Raw genomic sequence first — 25,199 nt, 5'->3', positions numbered from 1 at the left:
GGTGGGAGACCCTCAGTGCTGCGTCTCGAGGGGCTTCAGAGTAACAGGAAGGATACCATTTACTGAGCGCTGATTGTGGGCCAAGCAAGTGCGCTAGCTCAGGGTCCTGTCAGCGCACTTGTGAGCAAAGGGACTATTCTTCCCATTTTACAGAGGAGGAAACTGAGGCTCAAGGCCACATGGCCCTGGTGGGGTTGTAACTTTGGTTCCAGCAACCGTGTTTCCTGCACCATAGCCAGTGTCCCTTAAGTCCAACCAGCTCTACTTCACAGTGGGAAACTGAGGCTCAGAAGGAGCAACGGCTTGCCAAAGGTGACTGCTCCTGAGTGGCAGAGCCGGGGCTGAACCCTGGCGTGCTGGGGTTTCCCACACCAACCAGTTCTCCAGTTCTTGGTGGACACTGGCTGGGCGTCCTACAGTTTAACTTGATGCTAACTGCCTGGGGTTAGTGCAGACCCCACAGGTTAAGAACTCAGTCCCATAAGACTGACTCCCCAACTTCAGATGCCAATCGCAAGTACTGGGACCCCAGGTTAGCCACACCTTGTCTGACTTGGCGACACATCAGAAGTTCCCACTTCAGTGTCAATACTTTGTTAGAATGGCTCACGGAACCCACGGGAAGCATACTTACTATTACCCGTGTATTGCAGAGGGGATTTTAAAGGATACAGATGAACAGCCAGACGCGCAGACACATAGGGCAAAGACTGGAAGGGTCCCCAGCATGGGTACCTCCGTTACTCTGGAGTTTGGGGCTGTGCCACCCCCTTGGCATGTGGACGTGTTCACCAATCTGGAAGCTCTCCTGACCCTGTCCTTTTAGGTTTTTATGGAGGCTTCATTACACAGGCATGATTGATTCAATCATTGGCCATCGGGGTCGACTCAACCTCCAACCTCTCTGCCCTCCCTGGGCTGAAGGTTCCAAGCTTCTAATCACAGGGTTGGTTCCTTTGCCAATCAGCGCCATCCTGCAAGAGCCCTCATTAGCATAAACTCGTGTGATTAGAAGGGGCTTGTTATGAATAACCCCCATCACTCAGGAAATTCCAAGAGCTTTAGGAGCTCTGGCTAGGAACCAGGGATGAAGGCTAGACATGTACTTATTATGGCACCCCAGGACCGTGCCAGGTCCCTGCCTCTCAGTCCAATACCCTCTCCATGCCGCACCCTGCCTCTTAGACATGCTAGCATCCCAGCAAGGATGCAAGGCTGGGTGCGATGTGGAGAGAACAATGGAGGCTTCCCAGCAGACTGGAGACTGGAGACAGGGGCTCCTGTCCATCCCTCTGGCTCTTCTGCATGCCCCAAGCTTGGCAGCAGGCCCACTGCTATCCGCCCGCGCCGCTGGCCCGTTGATTCCATCATCTCCTCCCTTCCCCTTCTGCCCAGGCTGTTGTGTCTTTTCAGAGAAAAACAGAAGTGTCTTTTCTGCAGGAACCAATGACAAGCCAGGGGGCCCACACTACATCCTCCGCTGGACGTCGCCCCAGGTCATCAAGGAGACACATAAGCCCCTGGGGGACTGGAGCTACGCGTACATGCAGTGAGCCCTGCTCGGACTCCACCGTCCTGCTGTCTGTCCGTCCAGGCAGCCGACCTCACTGCACAGACCCCGCTCCAGCCCCTCCACCCCTTCTTCATGCACAGCTGCCTTTCTAGAATCCAGGCTTGACCTCCTTCCTACCACTGTATTCTGGCCTCTCCCACGCCTCAGGCTCTGGTTTGAGACCATGCTGGGGAGGAACAGGGCCACTACCCCTTATCCCACTGGCCATGTAGGAGGTCTGACCGTGGTGCCCGGCAGGTTCTCCCTCTCCCCTCCACTGGGCCCAGTGGCTCAGGGACCTGGGGAAGGGAGATGGAGCAGCTCTCGGGATCCTTTGGGGAAATGGAGGCCATTCTCGGCCCCTTGACAAATCTCACCACTCACAGAGGCTCCTGGCCTTGATCCCTGCCCCTCCAGGTGTCCAGGGTAAAGTGTAACTCAGGTTGACCTGTGGGGCACAGGGGGCACCAGCTGGCCTTACCCTCTCTTGTCTGGGCTGTCTACCTTCCTCACTGTATCTTTGCCCAGACCCACCTGGGCCAGTAGGCCCCTGTACCCAGCCATACACCTTAGATGCCGGCATGCCTTTCTCCAGGTGCCTGTGTTCGGCAGAGGCCCATGTGATTCCTGGTCTGCGCCACATGGCGGGGCTGGGGGGCCGCTGGAGGCCACCTGCCAAGGCGTGGGATGGGCCGTGATGCTGGAAAACCTTGGATGGGCCTTCGTCCTACGTCAGCCTTCTCTCGGATCCTCAGGCCCTACCTCTAGAGACCTCCACTCCTAGAGCCAGTCTCAGGGTCTGGGATTTCCCTGCAGAAGCTCAGCCACCACCATGCCATGGTGACACAGGCCGAGGCAGACATTGCCCCTCCCTTCTCCCACCCCCCAGAGGCCTGGCCTTGGGTTCCTCAGCCTGGGCGTAGGACGTTGCCTGTAGAATCCTCCTCCTCTGCGTGGGAGTGGCTCTGTGTGGACCAGTCCCTCACTGGCCCATTCTTTTTTTGACACAGCCAATCTGTGACCACGATTCCTTCTACAGATGCCTCCTGCTTGGATTCTGAGTGGTCAGGGATCCATAAAGCATGACTTTCAAGGACGGTTTTTAGGGTACTGTGAAAGTGTTGGGACTTCCTCCAGGATGCCTGCATGGGACCCCCCCTGGAGCTGGTGTGGCCGTTCCCCAAGTGCCACCGGCTCATGGATGGGGGTGGGTGCCGGTGCCACCTGGGCTGGCTGTGGGTTCTGTGTCCTTCCAGGATCTGTGTCATTTCCCATGAGGGGCCAGGGCGGGTGGCTGGGGGGGCACAGGCTGGAGTGTTCTCCATTCTACTGGTTCTACACTGTGAGGTGGCAATGGGATTTGCTCTGATGCCACCCAATAAAATACTTGTTACTTAATCAAAGAGGTTGATGGTCTTTCTGGAGGGGATGGTGGTGGCAGCCAACATCTTTTAAATCTGGTGGCATTGCCAGTGTGTCAGCCGGTCACGGGCATAGTGCTCTCTGACCTTCTCTCTGACCTTCTATCCCTTCATCCATAAGATGGGGTAAGCGCCCCCTCCCCCTGCCATGGGTCATCGTGAGAATTGAATGAGTTAATATATACACATGCTTAGAATAGTGCCAGACACATAATGATTCAAAAATATTACCCATAAGGCTGGGTGCGGTGGCTGATGCCTGTAATCCCAGCACTGTGGGAGGCTGAGATGGGCAGATCACTTGAGGCCTGGAGTTTGAGACCAGCCTGGCCAACATGGTGAAACCCTATCTCTACTAAAAATAAAAAAAAAACAGGCATGGCGGTATGCACCTGTAATCCCAGCTACTTGGGGAGGCTGAGGCAGGAGAGTCACTTGAACCTGGGAAGCAGAGGTTGTGGTGAGCTGAGATCACGCCACTGCCCTCCAGCCTGGGTGACAAAGCAAGACTCTGCCTCAAAAAAAAAAAAAAAAAGTTACCCTTTACCCATTTTCATTGTAAGAACCACTATCCTGTGTTGTGATGGTTAATTTTATGTGTCAATTTGGCTGGGCATGGTGCCCAGGTATTCGGTCAAACATTCTGGGTGTTTCTGTGAAGGTGTATTTGGATGAGATTAACATTTAAATCAGTGAAGTTTTAAAAGTAAAAAGCAAGGCAGATGACCCTTCATCCTGTGGGTGGGCGTGGTCTTATCAGCTGAAGGTCTTAATAGAGTGAAGCAGGAGCTCTCCACGCAGGAAGGAATTCTGCCAGCAGATTACCCTCACACTGAATTGCTGCAGCTCTTCCCCGGGCCTCCAGCCTGCTGGGCTGCCGTGCAGATTTTGGACTTAGTAAGCCTCCATAATCGCATGAGCCAATTCTTAAAACCTCTGTCTTGCTCCTGTGTCTCTGGAGGACCCTGATGAATATGTGTGCCAAAGCCCCAGGGTATGTCTCCTTACAACAGCCTTTGGAAGGAAATTCTCCCACATTCCCATTTTGGAGAGAAGGAAATTTAGGTACAGAGGTCAGGGGACTTCCTGGGGGTATGGTAGTGCTGAGACATAAACCCGGGTCTGTCTGATTCCACAGTCTGTTCTCTCTCCTTCACCCAGATGTCCACGGCTAGTGCTGAGCTGTCTTGGAAAGACACTCAGCTGGCCAAACGATGACTGAGAGGAGCCACTGTGGCCAGTCAGCTTGAGCCCAGGGCTGTGGGCCACCATGCAGGCCAGGTGACTTGTGGAGGGGCGGAAACGTGTGACCTGGCCTGTCCCCACCTGCCCATGATGTAAAAGGGGCTGTTTTGTAAACCACAGTGACACCTCCAGGGACAATAGGCAATACCCAGAGTGCCCTAGGCTGGAGTACAGAAGGGAAGGGTGGCAACTGCATTTATAGTCATGGGACTGGCAGGTTGTGAATGGGTTTGAACCGTTGGTGTGACTTGCTGAAGATCACACTGAGACAGACTTGGCTAATTACTAAATGCTTTACCTACCTGGTTGCTTAGAGCCTTGGCGGTGACCTTACCAGGTAACTGTGGCAGGACCCATGGAGGTCGGAGGCGGGATAATTAGCGCAAGCTCATACAGCTGGTTAGGATGAAGGCTGGGGCTTGCACTCGGGTCTGTGGGTGCCCGTAGCCCATGGTCCTCGCCACCTGCTCCACTGGGCCCCTGACTTCCAAGCTCCTCCTCTCCCACTGTTATTTTATCCAACCCTCCCCAACCTGCCGCCTTTGCCTCCTTTTGAACTAGGCGTGACTCAAAGCTGTTGCTTACCCTGTTCTCACTCCTCTCCCTCATCCCCTAGACTTGGAGCTAGTGGCTCTTGAGGGCCCAGTGACTGCTCGGGGAACTGAGGCCTCTTTGCATGGTCACCACAGTAAGTCCCTATGTCTGCGGTGGCCCAAGAAACCCCTTCATTTCCCTGCTGTGGCCAGGGCCAGGGCCTGGAGCATGAACCATTTGACTGAGGCCGGATGTCCCTGCCACCACTGTCCCACGGGCCGCCAGTGGAGCATGCCCTCTAAGGAAATTAGGGGCCACCTGTGCTGGCTGCAGGCCACCAGGCTGACCCGGAGCTCCCGGCGGAGGGGGGGGTGGTCAGGGGAAGCGGCAGGAGGCAGACCCACCCTCTGCAGAGAGTTTTCATTTTCACTAGTTCATCTCCCCGAATTCGTCATCTTATTTCCTGGGTGTTCTGTTTAGGGGCCAGATTAGTGAATAATAAAAGCCACCGTTGTTTGAACACAGGCTGTGTGCCAGGCATTGGGCTAAATGCTTCGGACATCATGGCCTCGGATCCTCACGGCAATCTCATAAAGTAGGTGCTGTTGCTTCCATTTTACAGAGGAGGAAACTGCGGCACCGATGGGTTAAGTAACTAACATGCCTGTAGGAAATGAGCAGACTGGGTTTCAGTCCCACACCTCTGACTCCTAAGCCCCTGGCCATAACCACCACCGCACGGTGCCCTGGAGCTGGACGGGCACTGGGCTCAAATCCCACCCTTAGCCCCTGGTTCCTGTGCCTTGACCTCCCAGCTTCAGACTCCTCCAGGAGCTGAGGACCAAATGAAATACTTAAAAACAAAACGCTGCATCCCGTGGCCTGCCGGGGCGAGGTGCCCAATCAATGTGAACTTTTAATTTTCAACCTCAACACTTCTTCATCCTAGATAGGTATGTTTCCAGGAAAGAGGAGAAGCCAGATTTAAATGAGCACCTATTCATAGGTCAATTGTTCCTATGAATTGCCTTGAACCACCCGGCCTGTGAGATAGTATTTTAGCCCCATTTCACGGGTGAGGACTGAGGCTGACAGAGGTGAAGAGAGACCTGCTTAGTAAGGGACAGAGAAGAACAGAACTTGTTTCTGATGACCATACCATCAACCCCTTGTCCTCATCCCCCACAGGAATCCATCCTTCTGGGTGGTCTGTGCAGGGGTGGGAGGCGGCATTGCTGCTGTCATGGCTCTGAACACAACCAGCCAGCCTTGTCCTTCTGTGTCCGGGGGGCTGCCAGCCCCCTTGGATGATGGAGCAGGTACCACATGCCCCTCAGGCACCCAAGGTAGAGCAAAAAGCTGTTCCAGGCCTCTGCCATGCTTTCCCTCAGCCCTATGTGCCCAGGCAGCTGCCCTCTTTCCCTGAGCGTCTGGTCCATAGAGGTTGGAGGGAGCTGACGTTCTATTGGGCACCTGCTCCGGGATGTGCATCGGGGCAGGCATTGCTGGAGGGAGAGTGAGGCTCAGCGAGGGAAATGCCCAGAAGAGGCCACGCAGCAAGTGGCAGAGCCAGAACTGGAACCCCAGTGAGTCAGATTAGAGTCTTAGTTGACAGTCACAGAGAGTCATAGACCCTAGCCTTTCACTAGGGCTGAAATTGAGGGCACGCCTGTAACCCCAGCACTTTGGGAAGCTGAGGCGGGAGGATCACTTGAGGTTGAGGGTTCGAGACCAGCCTGGCCAACACGGTGAAACCCCGTGTCTACTAAAAATACAAAAATTAAGCGGGCGTGGTGGTGGGCACCTGTAATCCCAGCTACAGAGGAGGCTGAGGCAGGAGAATCGCTTGAATCTGGGAGACGGAGGTTGCAGTGAGCTGAGATTGTGCCATTGCACTCCAGCCTGGGTGACAGAGTGAGACTCCATCTCAAAAATAAAAATTAAAAAAAATTGAGGGTCTCTTGCCAGTACCATGCCAGGCATGAAGCCATCAGCACTGGAGTGCAGCATTTATTGGTGAGCATTTACTGAGCAGGTGCTTGATGTATTATCTCATTTAATCACCATTTGAGGGTTCCTGTGGCCATTTTACAGGTGGGGAAGCTTTGAAGAGTCAAAGCCTGCTTGTTGTCCCCTGTCCCTTGGGTCAGGCTGGGGCCTCAGGAGCCCCACAGAATAGGACCACTCCCTCGTCCTCATCCCAGCCCTTTACTTTCCATCAAGATCTCCCTGAGCCTCTTCCTTCCCAGGCTGAACATCTTTTATTCCTTCAGCTACTCTCTGTGGGACATCGTTTCTGGATCTTCGTCTACCTAGTGACCTGCTCTGGTGATGCCAGGGAGTACATTCTGGAATCATCCTGAACTGGGATCCAGGCTGTGTGATATTGGCTGAATCACATCCCCTCTCTGGGCCTCAGTCTACCCTGCTGTCAAATGGGGATGTAATGTTGATAGTACTCATCCCTTACAGTTGTTAGGAGGATTGAATGATCTGAAACATGAAAACAGATTTATTGCTGGGCCTGGTGGCCAGGAACAGGTCAGTCAACATGAGGCAGTACTGTTAAGGTCATACACCCATGTGAGGTCTGATCACCACATCACACGGCAGGATGATCACCTCTCTTGTTCTGGACAATCTGCTCTTTTGGCTATAATCTTAAATTTCACTTGGCTTACACTAATGCAATGGAAAGATTAAGAGCTCTGGAGTGCCATGAAAGTGAATTCAGGCCGGGCGCGGTGGTGCTTGCCTGTAATCCCAGCACATTGGGAGGCCAAGGAGGGAGATCACTTCAGGGCAGGAATTTCAGACTAGACTGGACAATGTAGCGAGACTCTACTTCTACAAAAAGAAATGTTTAAAAATTAGCCAGGCATACTGGTGTGTGACTGTGCTCTCAGCTACTTGAGAGGCTGAGGCAAGAGATCTCTTGAGCCCAGGAGATTGAAGCTAAGTGAGCCATGATCATGCCACTGCACTCCAGCTTGGGCAACAGAGCAAGAGAGCAAGATCCTTTCTCTTAAAAAAAAAAAAAAAAAGTCAATTCCCAGTGACTTTGGACAAGCCACGTAACTCCCTGAGTTTTGGTTTCTTCATCTGTACAATGGGAATAAAAAATCCTTCACAGAATTCTGGAGAGCAGATGCGGTGATGTTTGAAAGCATTGCAGAGGCTCCATAAAAGCTGCTTCCTTTCCTTTAGACTTTAGTTACTATTACCCTGTTGGTTCTTATTGAGCTTGTGGTCATTTGAGACCTCCAGCTCTTTTTCTGGTTGAGAGGCAACCTGCTCACCATCACTCAGCAAAGTTTGGTGAGGAGGCTTGAGTGGATCCCTGAGTGCAAAAGAGTACCCCAACCACAGCAGAGTCCCTTCCTCGGGTCTTAGGAGCCCACACCCCTCCACTCCTTGGACTTCTTGTCTCAGAGGAGTCGGGTGAGGAGTGCCGATGAGGCTCGGCCCTCTGAGAACTGGCTTTGAGGCCTTCCCAGCAACCCTCCTCCGAGGTGCTTCTGAACCAAGTGGATTGGCTTAGGGACTGCTCATCCCCCAGACCTTTCCTGGGGTGGCCCTGCATGCTTACCCTCTCCCCACCATAAGCCAGACTGGAGGTGGGTTTCTAGCAGCCCAGGTTTGTCCTGGAGTATGGAGTGCTGGTGAGAAACAGAGAGAGAGAATGGTGGGTGGGGAAGGAGGAGACAGGAGCGAATGGAGAGATATGCAAGCAGAGAGACAGAGGCAGATCAGAGGGTGGGGCAGGGGCAGCAGCTGATGTATCCCCTAGTCCCTAGCGTCAGGACCCTCTTGGGGGCTCCCCCTGTGCCCCAGCCCCCATCCAACCACAGGGCAGGGGGAGGAAGGATGTTCAGGGCAGCCCCTTCCAGCTGACATGCCCATTTCCTTTCTGTGCACCTCAGGGGAAGCAGATGCCAAGGCAAATGGGCAGCTCCTGGCTCGCTGTTTCCATGGCTCACCCCTCTCTCCCTCCCCCGTGGACTTTGCATAAGTCTGTCATGGCTGTTGGTCACCTTGGCAGCCACACAGGTATGAGCATGGGGATGGCAGGCCCTGGACCAGACGGTGAGGGTGATGGCTGGGGCTGGCCTGCACTGTGTCCAGCCATGTGGGGGCACGTGCTGTGTGTGCGGCACTGAAGGATAATCCCAGTGACATTCCCAGGCATTCCCAGGCATCTGTCCTCAGGGAAGCCACTGCTCTGGATGGCATCTGCTTGCCCCTCCTAGATAATGTCAGGGCCTGAGGGGACCTTGCCGATCATCTCAGCTCAGAGTTCTCGGATGAGTCTCAAGGGCTGGCAATGCCCTGGATGTGGGTGCATGGCTGCATTTGTTGGCGTTGTGTTGGCGTGCAGGGCTTTCGTCAGAATCTCAAAAGGATGCTCATCCCAAAACCATTAAGAAGCACTGAATCCATTTTACAGCTGGGAGGATGAGGCCCAGAGAATGGAATTGACTTGCTCAAGGGCAGCATCGCAAGTTGGGGCAGAGCCGGACCAGGATTTTGACTCTCTGTCCAGTGCGCCTTCAGATTTTGGTCTTCAGAGACATCATCTATCCATACTGGCAGCCCACACTAAAAAGCTTTTCCTGTCAATGGAACCCCTCATTATTTCTTCCTTGTTGGAGCCCCTGAGTCTCCACCACTCCCATTAGCCCCCATTAGGGTGTTGGGTTGTTCCAATCCACATACTTGCTATGTGCTTTTGAATAAGTTACTGGTCCTCTCTGAACCTCAATCTCCTCTTCTGCAAAATGAAGAGATAGTAGCACCTTAAAAGTTAGAGTAGGCCAGGTGCAGTGGCTCATGCCTGTGTGTCTTCCAGTGTGCACTGGCCTCACCAGGGCTCTGGTTTCTGTCTCCGGTTGCCACACAGTCGGCTCAGCTGGTGCCCACTGGATTAACAGCTTGCTTAGCCATTCTTGTTCTCTACCACTCTCCCGTCCTAAATCCTGAGACTGGGGCTTTGGGCCGACTGACATGGAGGCAGATAAAGATAGTGCAAAGAGGGCAAAGAGAGCCTCCCCACTCTATAGATGTGGAAACGGAGACCCAGAGAGGGGAGAGTCAGGCCCAGAGCCCACACATCCCAACACCCCACGCAGGGCGCTTCCTTTTGTTTTATGAGTCCCCACCTCCCATCCCCTGGTTTACCCAAAGAGGGACAGGGACAGGCCCCGATCACACAGCCAATTCTGCCTCTTCCTGCAGTACCAGGAGGCCTCCTCCTGTTGACTTAAAGGCCCACAGGATGACCCTGCCCCAGGAGTGGTCAGGGGCAGGGGAGGGGGTGCCCTGAGATCAGGGCTACATCCTGTGGTTCCCAGTTAACTTAGATACTCTCTCTCTCTCTCTCTCTGGCATACCCTCACCCCTAAGCTTTGCCAAATAATGTGGCTTTTCTAGAAGTCTCCAGAACATTCCAGGGCCTCCTGGCCTCTTTATTCCCCAATTCAGAACTGATATATGCAATCATAGGTGCCTTCTTGTGGCTGTACCAGGAACGAATCCTTCCCCAACACCTGGGGTGCGACCTGCATTGAGGGAGGGCAGGGCCATCCCGGAACCCCCATGGCAGGAGGTGCAGTGACAGCTTCTGTAGGCAGAACACACTTAGCACTGGGGCTAAGAGCTTGGGCAGCCTGGATGTACATTCTGGCTTTACCACCTAGTAGCTTTGTGACTTCTGGAAAGTTGCTTAGCCTGTCTGAGCTTCAGTTTCCTCATCTTCAAAATGGTAGTAAAAATGACTACCTTGAAGGGGAGTTGTGAGAATTAAATGATAATGTATATAGAATGCTTCACACAATGTCTGGCATTTAACAGACTCTGGGTGGATTTAATACACGCTTGGCGTGGTGATTTACACCTGTCATCCCAGCACTTTAGCAGGCAGAGGAGGGAGGACCGTTTGAGGCCAGGAGTTCACGACCATTCTGGGCAACATAAAGAGACCCCCATCTCTACAAAAAATTAAAAAACTTAGCTGGGTGTGGCGGCACGTGCCTGTAGTCCTAGCTACTCAGGAGGCTGAGGTGGGAGGATCAGCTGAGCCCAGAAGGTCGAGGCTGCAGTGAGTTTTGATCACGCCACTGCACTCCAGCCTGGGTGGCAGAGACCCTGTCTCTAAAAAACAGAAACAATAAATCACACTCTGGGAAAGGCGCTATTTGTTGTTATGACCCATTCATAAACCCCTAGGTATTTGGCAGGGCAGGCATCTGTGGCCTTGGAGGCCCCTAGAATGCTGTCCCCGGAAGATCCTCCAGGGACCCAGACCCAAGGAGGCCAGTGTGACTGTGGTTTGTGGCACGTGGTGCAGGAGAGACCAGGCTGGAGAGACTGGGAAAGGGAGGATGAGTGAGCTGGGGCCAGGCTGGAGAGACTGGGAAAGGGAGGATGAGTGAGCTGGGGCCAGGCTGGAGAGGCCACAAATGCCAGAACAAGGAGCTCAGACTTGATCCAACTGGTGACGGGGAGCCCCCGGCGGGTATTAGAGCAGAAGAGTGATGAACTGAGAGCTGTGGTATGGGGTTTTCAACAGTCAGTGTGGGGCAGATGGAGAGGTGCAGAAAGCGGGTGATGAGGGTCTGCGGGGGGTGTGGTGTGGAAAGTGGGAGGGTGTAGAGAGAATCCATGAGGCAGCGGCGGGTCAGCGCTGGGGTTTGGGCCAGCAGACATGGAGGCAGACACGGGCAGTGCAAAAAAGGGCTCCCCACTATACAGATGAGGAAACTGAGATCCAGAGAGAGGAGAGTCAGGCCCAGAACCCGCACCTCCAAACACCCCTTGCAGGGCGCTTCCTTTTATTGTATGAGTCCCCACCTCTCATCCACTGGTTTACACAGGCCCAGAGAGGGGCAGGGACAGGCCCCGATCACACAGCCAATTCTGCCTCTTCCTGCAGCACCAGGAGACCTCCCCCTGTCTGCTTACAGGCCCACGGGATGAGCCTGCCCCAGGAGAGGTCAGGGGCAGGGGAGTGGGTGCCACTTCGGCTCTGCAGTGGCTAAAGACATCCAACATCCTTCAGGGTAACTTCAAGACGCTTTGGGACACAAAGGGGCACTTTCAGCTGGTCACGGAGCCCACGGTGCCCCCTGCGGCTGCTGATTTCGTTGTAAAAAGAAACAACCTCGCACTTTGGCAAACTCCCCTTTCTCCAAGCCTGCTCCGCACCCCCCAGTTTTATTTAACTTAATTCCGACACCAAATCCAGAAGGCTGGAATTGTTATCCTTGTTTCAGTGGGGAAGAAACAGAGCCTCAGAGAGGTTAAGGAACCTGCACGTGCTCATCCAGCAAACAGCCGATGTCAAATCCGGGTGGGTCCAAGTCACGTGGTTTCAAGGTTCCCCAAGTAGAGTGGACACACGCAGCAGGATCCGGTTAACAATGTAAGGCTGGTAGCCAGTGCCCAGTGACGACGCACACAGGAGGCTTGTTGCTGCTCAGAGCAGGGGAGTTTCCCTTGAACTGGCGGGCAGGAATGGTTCCTAGGAGGAGGAGAAGCTCAGACTGGGCCCTGAAGGAGGAGCAGGGCTTGGCTGGGGTGGGGCAGGGAAGAGCGTGTTTTTATTTTTATTTTTATTTTTTGAGATGGAGTCTCACTCTGTAGCCCAAGCTGGAGTGTAGTAGTACGATCTCGGCTCACTGCAACCTGTGCTTCCTAGGCTCAAGCGATTCTCATGCCTCAGCCTCTCAAGTAGCTGGGATTACAGGCGCGTTTGCCACCACACTCAGCTAATTTTTTGTATTTTTAGTGGAGACGGGGTTTCACCATGTTGACCAGGGTGGTCTCGAACTCTTGAGCTCAGGCGATCTGCCTGTCTCGGCCTCCCAAAGTGCTGGGATTACAGGCGTAACACACCGTGCCCAGCCGAGCACGGGGTTTTCAATCACCTTTTTGTACCTTGAAGCCTCTGCCCATCAGAACCCCGGAGCCCAGCAGCCGGGTATGTGCCTGTGACAGACCCATTCGAGGCGCATGGTGTGTGGCAGGTTCCCTAAGCCTCGGCCACATGTTGTTAGGGCTGGAAAGGAACAAAATAGCACTAATTGGACAAGGGTCTCTGATTCCAGTGGGTCCCTAATTCACTGGAGCCACCTCCCCGCCTCTGACTCCTTGAGAGTATTCACCTATGAATTTAGGAATTTTCAACTTTCTGTTCTGCCCACAACCCTGCCCTTTGGTGTGGGGCCTAAGGGATGGGGGACCCAGAGCGGGTGTTGCTAGGCTGACTGATGGCAGCCTTCAGAGATAGTGAGACCACCCCTCCCTCACTCCTTCCCCGAACCTCTTCACCACTGTTATGTTTTTTTTTTTTTTTTCAGACAATGTCTTGCTCCATTGCCCAGGCTGGAGTGCAGTGGAGCAATCTCAGCTCATTGCAAGCTCATCCTCCCGGGTACATGCCATTCTCCCGCCTCAGCCTCCCGAGTAGCTGGGACTACAGGCACCTGTCATCACTCCTGGCTAATTTTGTTTGTATTTTTAGCAGAGACAGGGTTTCACCGTGTTAGTCAGGATGGTCTCGGTCTCCTGACCTTGTGATCTGCCTGCCTTAGCCTCCCAAAGTGCTGGGATTACAGATGTGAGCCACTGCACCTGGCCACCATTACTGTTTTTTTTTCCTATCAAAGGCATTAACTTTGTGATGTCATGTGGTGTGGCAATGAAGGACCAGCCCTGGAGTCAGGCCATGTGGTTTGAATCTCAGCTCTGCTAGTCAGGTAGCCCGGGCTGGATTTCTTAATTTCTTAGTGCCTCCATTTCTTCATCTTTGAAATGGGGTTAGTAATAGTCCCCTTATATGAGATGCAACCATTATATGAGATGATGAACCGCAAACACCGGCATGATGCCTGGTTCTTACTGACAATGGCGACCACTTGCTGAACACCTATACATCACTACATGCCTGGCCTGACTTGGCTGGGCTCTAGAGCTTGGGCTCTTTTGGCCACAGTACTCTGTCTCCTGAGAGCACCTATGTCCTTTACTCCTGAAATATTTGAAATGTCAGGAAGACGAGACTTGTCCTTGGACAAGTGACAGAAGGCCAGGGCATGGCCAAGTTATCAGGATGCTCTCTCTCCTTGCAAATAGAGTTCCCCTAGACCACCTAGCCCCACTATGCTCTAAGAAAGAATCATTGTAATTCCAGCCTCCTTTCCTCCCCCTGGGCCCCTAAACATCTCCACCTGCTCCAGGTGCCCCACAGTCCGTGGCACGACCATCGCTATGTAAATGTCTGTGCAAATACCCTGATGTCAAGCCACCAATTCTCCAGTGAGGCAGGACTACCTCCTGAGACCATCACTTCCCAGCCATGCGGCCCAGGGCAACGACCATCTGCTCCCTGTTCTTCCTGCTACAGGTCCTGGCTGAGCCGGCTAAAAACTCGGACTTCTACCTGCCTGGGGATTACCTCCTGGGTGGCCTCTTCACCCTCCATGCCAACATGAAGGGCATTGTTCACCTTGACTACCTGCAGGTGCCCATGTGCAAGGAGTGAGTCTCCAGTGTGGGGCTGGAAGTGGCAATGGGGATGGGGTGGGAGGCCAGGTCTGGTCCTGTGGGTCCTTGGGAGTTAGGCCAGGACCAAGGGCTTAGAGCACTCCTCCCCATTCACTGCCAACCCCCTTATTCTAGATCCATGCTCCTAGCCCTCAGGGAGGCCTCATACAACACGGGTTACCAAAATCTTTGACGGTTGTGCTCTGAAACACTGAGACTTGGGTCATGTCAGTGTCATTTATTTTTTTTTAAATAGAGTTACAGAATGTTCAAATCTAGAGGGCTCTTAGAGGCGATCAAGACTGTTCCCACCCACTTTGGCAACTGGGGGACTCCCAATGGGTCCATGTAAAAGCCCATTTGAAATCCTTTGGGAGGCAGAATGTGATTTTTCTGTATCAAGTTCTCAGACTGCATCTTCCAAGGGCTGTGGCTGGGTGGGCAGGGGTGCTTTGGGGCCTAGAGGGGAGTTCCTCTTCCCCCACCTTCTCCATGAGCCCCTTGGGATGACGGCATCACTTGGAGATTGTGGTGGCTGGGTGCATCTGCATGCAAGCATGAAGGCTGGGACAGCCTGGGACTATAAAACAGTGACCTCTTGCAGAGAGGGTGAAGGTATTGTGGGAGACAAGGAGAAAGATAGGACAGTGCAAAAGATGATTAAGGGTTGACTATAAGAAATGCATTATTTATGAAATTGGGAAAGATTATATGCTGGCTTGAGAATGGTGAAGGTGATGGCACCAGGCACAATGCTGGATTTTCTAATGCTTGTGACCATGGTGGGGAGTATAATGAAGGTGATGGTGATGAAAGTAATGGTGATGATGCTGATAATGTTGATAACAGTAATACTGGTGATGATGACAATGAGAAAAAGTATGATGGTGATGGTGATGATGATGGTGGTAACGGTGGTGATGATGGTGACAGTAGTGATGGCAGTGGTGGTAATAGTGTTGGTAATGATGGTACTGATAGTGATAATGGTGATGATGATGATGGTTTTAATGATAGTGTTGGTGATGATGGTGATGGTAGTGATGATGGCGTTGGTGGTGTTGATAATAGTGATGCTGATGATGGTGCTGATGGTGGTGATGGTGTTAGTGATGGTGTTGGTGATTATGGCAGTGGTAGTGATGATGGTGATGGTGGTGTTGATGATAGTGGCAGTGGTAGTGATGATGGTGATGGTGGTGTTGATGATAGTGTTGCTGATGATGGTGCTGCTGGTGGTGATGGTGTTGGTGATTATGGCAGTGGTAGTGATGATGGTGATGGTGGTGTTGATGATAGTGTTGCTGATGATGGTGTTGATGGTGTTAGTGATGGTGTTGGTGATGATGGTGATGGTAGTGATACTGGTGATGGTGTTAGTGATGGTATTGGTGATGATGGTGATGGTAGTGATGATGGTGATGGTGGTGATCGTAGTGATGCTGAAGATGGTGCTGATGGTGATGATGGTGTTAGTGATGGTGTTGGTGATGGTAGTGATGATGGTGATAGGGTGGTAATGATGGTGATGCTGATAATGATGGTGCTGATGATGATGATGGTGATGATGGTGTTACTGATGGTGTTGGTGGTGGTAGTGATGGTGGTGGTGATGTTGGTGGTGATGGTGGAAATGGTGGTGGTGATGGCGATGATGATGTTGATGACAGTGGTGATAGTGGTGGTGATGGTGGTGGTGCTGATAGTGATGGTGATGGTGTTGATGGTGATGATGGTGGTGATGATTGTCACAAGGTTGTGGTGACAGTGATGGCCCTGGTGGTGATATTGGTAATACGGATAGTGGGTGATGATGGTGATAGTGGTCATGGTGTTAGTGATGGTGTTGGGGATGATGGCGATGATAGTGATGCTGGTGATGGTGTTAGTGATGGTGTTGGTTGATGAGGGTGATGGTGGTGATTGTAGTGATGCTGATGATGGTGATGGTGTTAGTGATGGTGTTGGTGATGGTAGTGATGATGGTGATGGGGGTGGTGATGATGGTGATGCTGATAATGATGGTGCTGTGATGTGTGACGGTGGTGAGGGTGTTACTGATGGCACTGGTGATGGTAGTGGTGATGGTGATGGTGATGTGAAAATGGTGGTGGTGATGGTGGTGATGATGATGATGGTGGTGATAGTGATGGTGCTGATAGTGATGGTGGTCGTGGTGATGGTGATGATGGTGGTGATGATGGTCACCAGGTTGTGGTGACAGTGATGGCCCTGGTGGTGATATTGGTAATACGGGTAGTGGGTGATGATGGTGATAGTGGTGATGGTGATGATGGAAGTTTTAGTGGATAATGGTGGTCACATTAGTGGACATCAGCAGAGTGGCAATGGAGGTTATAGGGATGGTATTCATTATGGCCACATGGATAATAGTGTCAGTGGTGGCCATATGGGCAATGGTGATCCTAGAGATGTGGTATGGTGACAATGACATGGTGAAAATGCCGGAGTCTTCTGGAGTGGTTCCTTCTCAGTCAATGCCTTGGCTTTCCGGTGGCAGGGAGGAGGAGCAGACTGGTTCTCTTATCCCTCCCTTCTTCACTCTGGATCTGCTTCCATCTCATACTGCTGTGGCCCCTCCAGGTATGAAACGAAGGTGATAGGCTACAACCTCATGCAGGCCATGCGCTTTGCGGTGGAGGAGATCAACAATGACAGCAGCCTGCTGCCTGATGTGCTGCTAGGCTACGAGATGGTGGATGTGTGCTACGTCTCCAACAACGTCCAGCCGGTGCTCTACTTCCTGGCACAGGAAGACGACCTCCTTCCCATCCAAGAGAACTACAGTAATTACATGCCCCGTGTGGTGGCTGTCATTGGCCCTGACAACTCCGACGCTGTCATGACTGTGGCCAACTTCCTCTCCCTCTTTCTCCTTCCACAAGTGAGGCTCCTGGGCCCTGGGGAGTGGGGCAGAGGAGTGGCTGTCTATAGGCCTCAGAGGCCACTTCTTCCAACAATCATGGGAGGTGATGATAGGACCAGAAGCAGGGTCAGGGCATTAGCCCAAATCTTGAGAAGACAGCCCAGCTTATGGAGTAAGGGCTCAGGCTTTGGAAGTGAGCAGATCTGGTTGTGCAACTTGGCACCGCGTCTTGGCCACAGTGAAGCCTTTGGCAAATCTCTTAACTCTTCTAGGCCTCAATTTCCTCACCTGTAAAGTGGGATGATAAGCGTTCCATCCCAGGGCTATCTGAAGATTAGTGGTTCAACCTGTGTAAATTTCTAGCACACAGTAGGTGGTAAATAATGTTGTTTTATAAAGCATCTTACACAGGAATAAAAACTTGAAGTGCTTAGTATTATTCTGTACAGCTGCCTAGCACGAGGTCTGCCTCACAGTAGGTCCTCACGAAAGAGTGATTTGTATTACGACTATTATTATAACTATTATCATAATCATGATTGAAAGTGCCAAGTGCAGTACTGGTACAGGCTACATGTTCATTAAAGATCAGCTAGCAAAAAACTTGGCACACTGTTAGGTAGTCATGAATATTGTGATTGTTACTGTTTAATGTTAGTACTTTTACATGAAGCATCTAGCTGAGGACTGAATTCATTCTTTCATTCATGTAACAGATATTTATTGAGCACCTACTATGTGCCAGGTACTGTTGTAGGTGCTGGGGTACAGCTGGCAACAACATAGAAATAATTGCCTTCGTGGAGCTTCTCTTCTGGTGGGGAGAGACAGAAAATAAGTGTAAACAATAGGTGATACAGGATGTTAGCAGTGAGAAGTGCAATGAATAAAATAAAAATGTGGGGGCTCTGGCACGTCAGTGGAAAGGAGAGGTTGGTAGAGGGAGACTGCAATTTTCAACAGGGTGGTCAGGTGGGTCTCACTGACAATTGGGCAAAGACTTGAGGGAGGTGAAGGAATGAGGGAGCCATGAGGGACCTAGGATAGGAAGAGGGGTTAGCAAGTGCCAAGGCTAGGAGGTGCCTGGTGTGTTCGTGGAACTAGATGAGCACAACTGGAGCCAGAGGGAGAGGAGAAGGAGATGAAATCAGACAGGTGAGAGCTGTGCAGATAAATGATTGAGCGCTTAGGGGCTATTCAAGGACTCTGGCTTTTCCTGGGTGACGTTAGGAGCTATTGAGGAGTTCTGAGAAGAGGAGTAAAGTGACCTGACGTGTGTGTGAGCAGGGTCACCGGGCTGCCATGTTAAGCTTAGACTGCAGGGGAAAGGTGGGTGGGTAATGTTGCAGTGCAGGCCGGGGATGATGGTGGCTGGACAGGAGGGAGCGGGGAGCTGGTAGGCACTGGATGGATATATTTTAAAGGTAGAGCCAAGAGGATTTGCTGATGGATCCAGTGTGACCTGTGTGCGAGAGAAGAGTCAAGGACAACTCCAGAGTTTTTGGCCTGAGTCACTGGAACGATGGATTCATCATCAATCAAGATGGGGGAGGGTGTGGATGGAACGGGCTCAGAGAAGAACAAAGGTTCAGTTTGATTTGTGAAGTTTGAGATGTCAGACAGGCAGTTGTGGTATGCATCTGAAGTTCAGGAGAGAAGTCCAGGCCAGGGATATCCGCTGGGAGTTGTTGGCGTGGAAATGGGATATAAAGCCGTGAGGCTCGATGGGACCACCAAGGGAGGGGGAGAGCAGCTGGAGAAGAGGCAGGGACTGAAGCCTGAGCCCAGGGTCCTTTAAGATTAAGAGGTCATAGAGAAGAGAAGGAACCAGGAAAGGAGATGGAACACCCTGTGAGTTGGGAAGAAAACCATGGAGCCCTGGAGGCAGAAGGAAGAAACGTGGCTAGTTGCTGAGCCTGACGGTGATGAGGGGGAGGAGGAAAGCGCTGTGCCCAGTAAGAGTTTCTAGGTGATGGGGATGATGGCTATGTCATTTACCTAGCCCAGGATGTGGTTCTCACTAAAAGCCAGTGTGCTGATGATTATGAGGATGATGGCGTATGTGGCTTGGCCCAGAGCATGGTACATAGTAGGTGCTCAATCATCATGATGAGGCTGAGGTAAGGCACCTGGCCCTAGGGCCCGGCACACAGTAGGTTCTTATTGCATGGGGCTACCTGGGGACCATGATGCTTGACAATGGTGTAAACCACCTACCCCTGGGGTGGCTTGCACTAGGTGCTTCCCAAATGATGATGGTGGATACAGCCCTGGGATGGGGGCAGAGCACCCAGTGCGGCACTCGCTCATGCCACGGCCACTCCCCTCGCAGATCACCTATAGTGCCATCAGCGATGAGCTGCGAGACAAGGTGCGCTTCCCGGCCTTGCTGCGCACCGCACCCAGCGCCGACCACCACATCGAGGCCATGGTGCAGCTGATGCTGCACTTCCGCTGGAACTGGATCATCGTGCTGGTGAGCGGCGACACCTATGGCCGTGACAATGGCCAGCTGCTTGGTGATCGCCTGGCCCGGGGCGACATCTGCATCGCCTTCCAGGAGACACTGCCCACAGTGCAGCCCAACCAGAACATGACGTCAGAGGAGCGCCAGCGCCTGGTGACCATCGTGGACAAGCTGCAGCAGAGCACGGCACGTGTCGTGGTTGTGTTCTCACCTGACCTGACCCTGTACAACTTCTTCAATGAGGTGCTGCGCCAGAACTTCACGGGTGCCGTGTGGATCGCCTCCGAGTCCTGGGCCATCGACCCGGTCCTGCACAACCTCACGGAGCTGCGCCACATGGGCACCTTCCTGGGCATCACCATCCAGAGCGTGCCCATCCCTGGCTTCAGTGAGTTCCGCGTGCGAGACCCACAGGCTGGGCCGCCACCCCTCAGCAGGACCAGCCAGAGGTCCACCTGCAACCAGGAGTGTGACAGCTGCCTGAATGGCACCTTGTCCTTCAACAACGTTCTCAGGCTCTCTGGGGAGCGCGTCGTCTACAGCGTGTACTGTGCGGTCTACGCTGTGGCCCACGCCCTGCACAGCCTCCTAGGCTGTGACTACGGCACCTGCGCCAAGAAGGAGGTCTATCCCTGGCAGGTGAGGGGGTGGCTGCCATAGAGACTGCAGGGCACCTCCATCCTCCTCTCTTGGGGTTCTGGGCAAATGGGTGTGAAAGGGCACGGGTATCCCGTTCTTCCAGACATATAGCACTAGTCCTTCCTGGTGCCAAAACAAAATTGCTTTTTAAATTAATTTAATACTCACCATTCAAGATAGTAGTCTGTTCTTGGAGATTCAGGTGGAATTCACCAGAAGGAAATCCCACAGGCAGTGGGAACCACAGCCCCGCCCCCCCACCTTCCCCCGACCCAGTCTCTCCAGGGTTGAGAGCCTGGGATGAGCTTGTGTTTTCCTGTGGACCTCTAAGGCCTTGCATTGCTTTTATGGATCTTCTCATTACCCTAGTTCTCTATCACTCTGGTTCAGACATAGACTTTAAATCTGTTCTTCTGGCTTAACATACACATCCACATCCACAGGCACACACAGAAACCCCCCACCACGAAGCCTTCTGGGATATAGAAGGTTTCACTGAGGATCAGAGGAGCAGAGGGGATTTACATTAGAGATGCACACTTTATACTTTGCTATTGGAGATCTCTGTTCTTAAATGGTTCCTTGGCTTTTTCATAGTTTGGGGCCAGCCTCCCACCCTGTTGCTTAGTCACTTCCCTAAACCCTGCCCATCTTCCCTCTTCGTTCTCCCCTTTCGCCACTTGCTAGATCCCTCTCCCATCTTCAAATAAGTGTTCACTTCTTTAACAGAACAAATTAGTTTGCTCTGAAGAAATGAGAAAGTTGCTCTTTCTCATTCTATTTAATTGTACCTCTCTATCCCATAATCTCAGATCCTAACCTTGCAACCATAAACACTTTTCTTTTAAAAGATTGCAGTTATTCTTTAAAAGGAATTCTGGTGCCAGCTGGTAAAAATACTGCCTATTGCTATATGTCCTGTTACATTAATAATATGCATAATTATCATGGGTGCTTTACTGCTCTTTGAGTGCCTACTAGGCGCTGAATGCCTAGTATACATCACATCTAACTCATGACCCTCCTGTGAGGATAATCTCCAGGTAGAAAAACTGAGGGACAGGAAGTCAAAGCGACTAGCCCGTGATCGCTCAGTGGTAAGTGGTGGACCCTGGTTTTGAACCCAGGTCTGGCCTATTCTGCTGGTTTTCCACTTCACCTTCCAGGCATCCTCCCAGCTGCAACTGGCAGGAGCTATGATGAAAGACAGTTGACAGCAGAGACCAAAGGGCACCAATCATAGCAACCAGGATGTCCCATCCCTTTTGTTGAGCACCTACTATGTGCCAGGCCTGGGGGACCACCAACCCAGGAGGAGATGAGGACAGTTAAGAAGATCTGTCTGCCAAGTGCAGCAGGAAGTCAAAATTGCAGCTGTGCACGGGGCAGGGGCATCATCATGGTGAGAGAGGGTCAGGGAAGGCAGGACTGAAGTAGGGAGTGAACAGACACTGGACCTTCCAGGAGGAGAGTGGGAGAGTGGTGGCCTGACCACGTGGTCAGGCTCGAGTGGCAAAGATTGAGAGGTGACCCGAACTGCAGGTGATACTGGAGGACATCCAGTGCCAGGTGAAGGAGAGGGGGCTTTGTCTAGAGGTAGCAGGAGTTCATAGAGCATTCCAAGCCCTGAGATGACGTTCTTGAGACAGCCCAACAAGCCAATTTAGAGCTGGGGTGGGGGATGATGCAGTCAAGTAGCAGAGAGCCCAGCCCACCCTATGTAGGCTTCACCCAGGGTCTCCACTGGCATAAACAGAGTCCTTGTGTGAATTAGAAAATGATGCCCTTTTGTGCAGACAAGTTAGGCCATGATGCTCTTTGGCTTCGGATGGACGCAGACCTGTGGCAAGCGCATGACTTGGTGACCTGAGTCGGCTGGACTCCAGCTGTTCCTCCCAGTTGTCCTAACTGGACCCATTCTTGCAGGGCACAGCCTGCAAAATGGTATGTGGTGTCCTTACTACCTCCCACCCTCCTTGCCAGGTCACACCACGACACTCTGTTTATTTTTGTTGTAACAGGTATCCCAAGTTGTGATTGTGTTGATATCCTTTGTTTGTTTATTGGCTATTCCCCACACCTCCCAAACAGAGGCCCAGTGAGAGCAGGGACCCTGTCAATCCTTTCCAACGCCGTATCCCAAGTTGCTGGCACTGGTCTGGCTTGGCGTTGCTTCTCAGTGAATATTGAATGGATGAATGAATGAATGAATGAATGGGTACTTATGTGCTGGACACTGTGTTCACCTCTTTACGTGAATTCTCAGTCATGCCCAGACAGACACTGTTGAGCAGATACTGTGACTACGTGGGTGCTCTCCCATACACAGGTGAAACTGAGGTTTAAAGAGGTGACAGGCACCCAGCCAGGGAGTGGCCAGGGGTGGTGATGAAATAGTGCTGGAGTAGTGGGGATGGGCACCGCTGTGAGAGGCGAGGCAGAGAGAGAGGCCTCAGGGGCGATGAGAAGAGTTGGAGATGACACTGGGTGGATGTGCTGCCCGTGGTGATGGTGGTGGTGGGGTCAGATCAGTGGGAGTCTGGGTAAATCCAGGCTGGCAAATTTGTGGCCATCCCAGCAAAAATGCTCAGTAGACTAGCAGGGTGTGGTGGCTCACACCTGTAATCCCAGCACTTTGGGAGGCCAAGGCAAATGAATCATGAGGTCAGGAGTTCGAGACCAGCCTGGTCAACTTGGTGAAACCCCATCTCTACTAAAAATACAAAAAATTAGCTGGGCATAGTGGAGGGCACCTGTAATCCCAACTGCTCAGGAGGCTGAGGCAGGAGAATTGCTTGAACCCAGAAGACGGACATTGTAGTGAGCTGAGATAGCACCTGTGCACTCCAGCCTGGGCGAGAGAGTGAGACTCCGTCTTAAAAAAAAAAAAAAAAATTCAGCCAGTCATTGAATCATAGAGGGTCAGGGTTGCGAGGTCTTCTCAGGTTCTGGTCCAATCCTTTTATTTCACAAATGGGGCCCTTGGTAGTGGTCTGGCTCTTCCCCACACACCTCTCTCCACCCCTCAGGCATCTCGGATATGGCCCACCTGTTCGTACGTTGTGAGGCAGGTGGCGGTGAGCTGGGCAGAGCTTAGCAATCAAACCTGGAATGGAATCTCAGTGCTGCCACTACTAGCTGTGCAAACCTGGGCACATTTAATATCTCTGAGCCTTGGTTTTCTCATCTGTTAAATGGAAGGAATCATATGTACCCTGTTGAGTTATTGAGGGCATTTGCAATCATGATGCAAATTACCTGGGGCAGCTAAGAGGCTGAATGTACTCCTCTTCTTCTTCTCTGACACCAAGTGCTGGCATCAGGAGAGAGTGCGGGGCTGGAGAGGTGGACTTGAGTCTGCCTTAAATGCACAGCTTATGCTGGGGTAAGGGTGGGGCTAGATGGGGAAGGGGAAACAGGGTTCAGCCTGATGAGGGAACCCCAAGGTGCCCAAGTCCCTGCCAATAATAGTCTAGGCTCCCACCCACTCAGGACAATTACAAGGCCAGTGCTTTCTGACCCCTTGGGGGTGATATCTTGGATCCCTCCAGTCCCAGGTGCTCAACCCTGCTTGGGCAGGTCACTACAGAGGTGCAAGATGGGCACCCAGGATGTGACTCCCAGGGGCCTCCGCCATCCTGATCCTCATCCTCAGGCCGATCACCTGGTTGGAGCCTCTTTATTCTTGGCTCAAAGGACCATTGCCCTTGGGCCTAGCAACCTGTGCACATTCCAAAGAGTCTTTCTGAGTCAGGACCTCACCCGCTGGGCAGGGAAGGGAGAAGGCCAGGACCGGACTCCCTTGGCTACCTGTCTGTCTTTGTGTCTGTCAGTCCCTGAGGCAGGTGAGCCCTAAAGGTGTAGCCCAATGGACACTCCCATTTATGGAGGGAAAATCTAGGAGCCAGGTCCATGGGATATTTGAACTGGAAGTCCTTTCAGGGTTAGCCCAGCAAGGTTCAGAAACTTGCTCAGAGTCACACAGCAAATTGCGGACAGAGCTGGGACTGGACTTTAGGTTGGAGGATGCCCACTTCAAAGTGTGCTCTAGTTTGTCCCACCTGCTGCCTACTGAGAGTGATGGGGGCACTGGGGAGAGACTGGAATGAGAGCTGATGCTAAGGTCTGGGGAGGCAGGAAGGACCCAGGGATCAGGGGAGATCCTAACTGACCTTTGCAGGTGACAGAGACAGTGGACTCTGTACCTCATCTCATGTATTGGGTTCCAGAGGGATGACTGAGGTGACTTCCAGGGAAAAGGAACTCTATTAGCACCTTAGTAGAAGTGATTCCTGTCTCAGGCTCTGCTCTAAGTCCCTAACATAGATGAACTTATTTTTTGCTTCCAAGCCCAGAAGATAGAGTTTTTATTGCTCCTACTTTGCAGAAGAGGAAACAGGTTCAGAGAGGTTAAGCAACAGGCCCAAGGTCTCACAGCAAGAGGCAGAGCTGAGGCCTGAACCCAGATATATCTGATTCCAGAGCAGAGCTGTCAGCCACTGACTCCTAAACTGCCACCTTTTTGGAGATTTATTGCCTCCATATTACAGAGTTGGAAATCAAGGCTAGTGGAATGGTAGAATCTTTCCCAGGCCCAGAAAAAATTCTGGCTGGGTTCTGATGCTAGCTCCACCTCCCTTCCCTCTGACCCTGCCAGCTGCTTAAGGAGATCTGGAAGGTCAACTTCACTCTCCTGGACCATGAAATCTCCTTCGACCCGCAAGGGGACATGGCTCTGCACTTGGAGATTGTCCAGTGGCAATGGGACCTGAGCCAGAATCCCTTCCAGAGTGTCGCCTCCTACTACCCCCTGCAGCGACAGCTGAAGACAATCCAAGACATCTCCTGGCACACCATCAACAACACGGTCAGCCAGGGGTCCTCGTGGGTGGGCAGGCCGGGGGTGGGGCC

At 52.3% G+C, this 25,199-nt stretch overlaps 2 protein-coding genes across 4 annotated transcripts in view; both read left to right on the top strand.

Annotated features, from left to right (window-relative positions):
* The window catches only part of ALDH4A1 (aldehyde dehydrogenase 4 family, member A1), a 38,546-nt gene extending 35,596 nt beyond the window's left edge, over positions 1-2,950 (top strand). For 2 of the 3 annotated variants that reach the window (XM_011993117.1, XM_011993115.1), the window contains one exon: positions 1,441-2,950. In XM_011993117.1, the coding sequence (XP_011848507.1) occupies positions 1,441-1,553 (113 nt within the window). In that variant the 3' untranslated portion in view covers positions 1,554-2,950. The remainder of the gene's footprint in view (positions 1-1,440) is intronic. The other variant, XM_011993116.1, reaches the window with a different exon arrangement.
* An 11,156-nt stretch (positions 2,951-14,106) lies between these two features.
* Positions 14,107-25,199, top strand: part of LOC105548888 (taste receptor type 1 member 2) — a 21,393-nt gene continuing 10,300 nt past the window's right edge. Inside the window, exons 1-4 of the mRNA XM_011993114.1 lie at positions 14,107-14,289; positions 16,900-17,200; positions 19,515-20,288; positions 24,946-25,155. Of these exons, the coding sequence (XP_011848504.1) occupies positions 14,108-14,289; positions 16,900-17,200; positions 19,515-20,288; positions 24,946-25,155 (1,467 nt within the window). The 5' untranslated portion in view covers position 14,107. The remainder of the gene's footprint in view (positions 14,290-16,899; positions 17,201-19,514; positions 20,289-24,945; positions 25,156-25,199) is intronic.

This window comes from Mandrillus leucophaeus, unplaced genomic scaffold, assembly GCF_000951045.1.
Source record: "Mandrillus leucophaeus isolate KB7577 unplaced genomic scaffold, Mleu.le_1.0 Scaffold426, whole genome shotgun sequence".
Classification (NCBI taxonomy): Eukaryota; Metazoa; Chordata; class Mammalia; order Primates; family Cercopithecidae; genus Mandrillus; species Mandrillus leucophaeus.
Note: the sequence above shows the minus strand (reverse complement) of the source record. Positions and strands in the feature narration are given on the sequence as shown.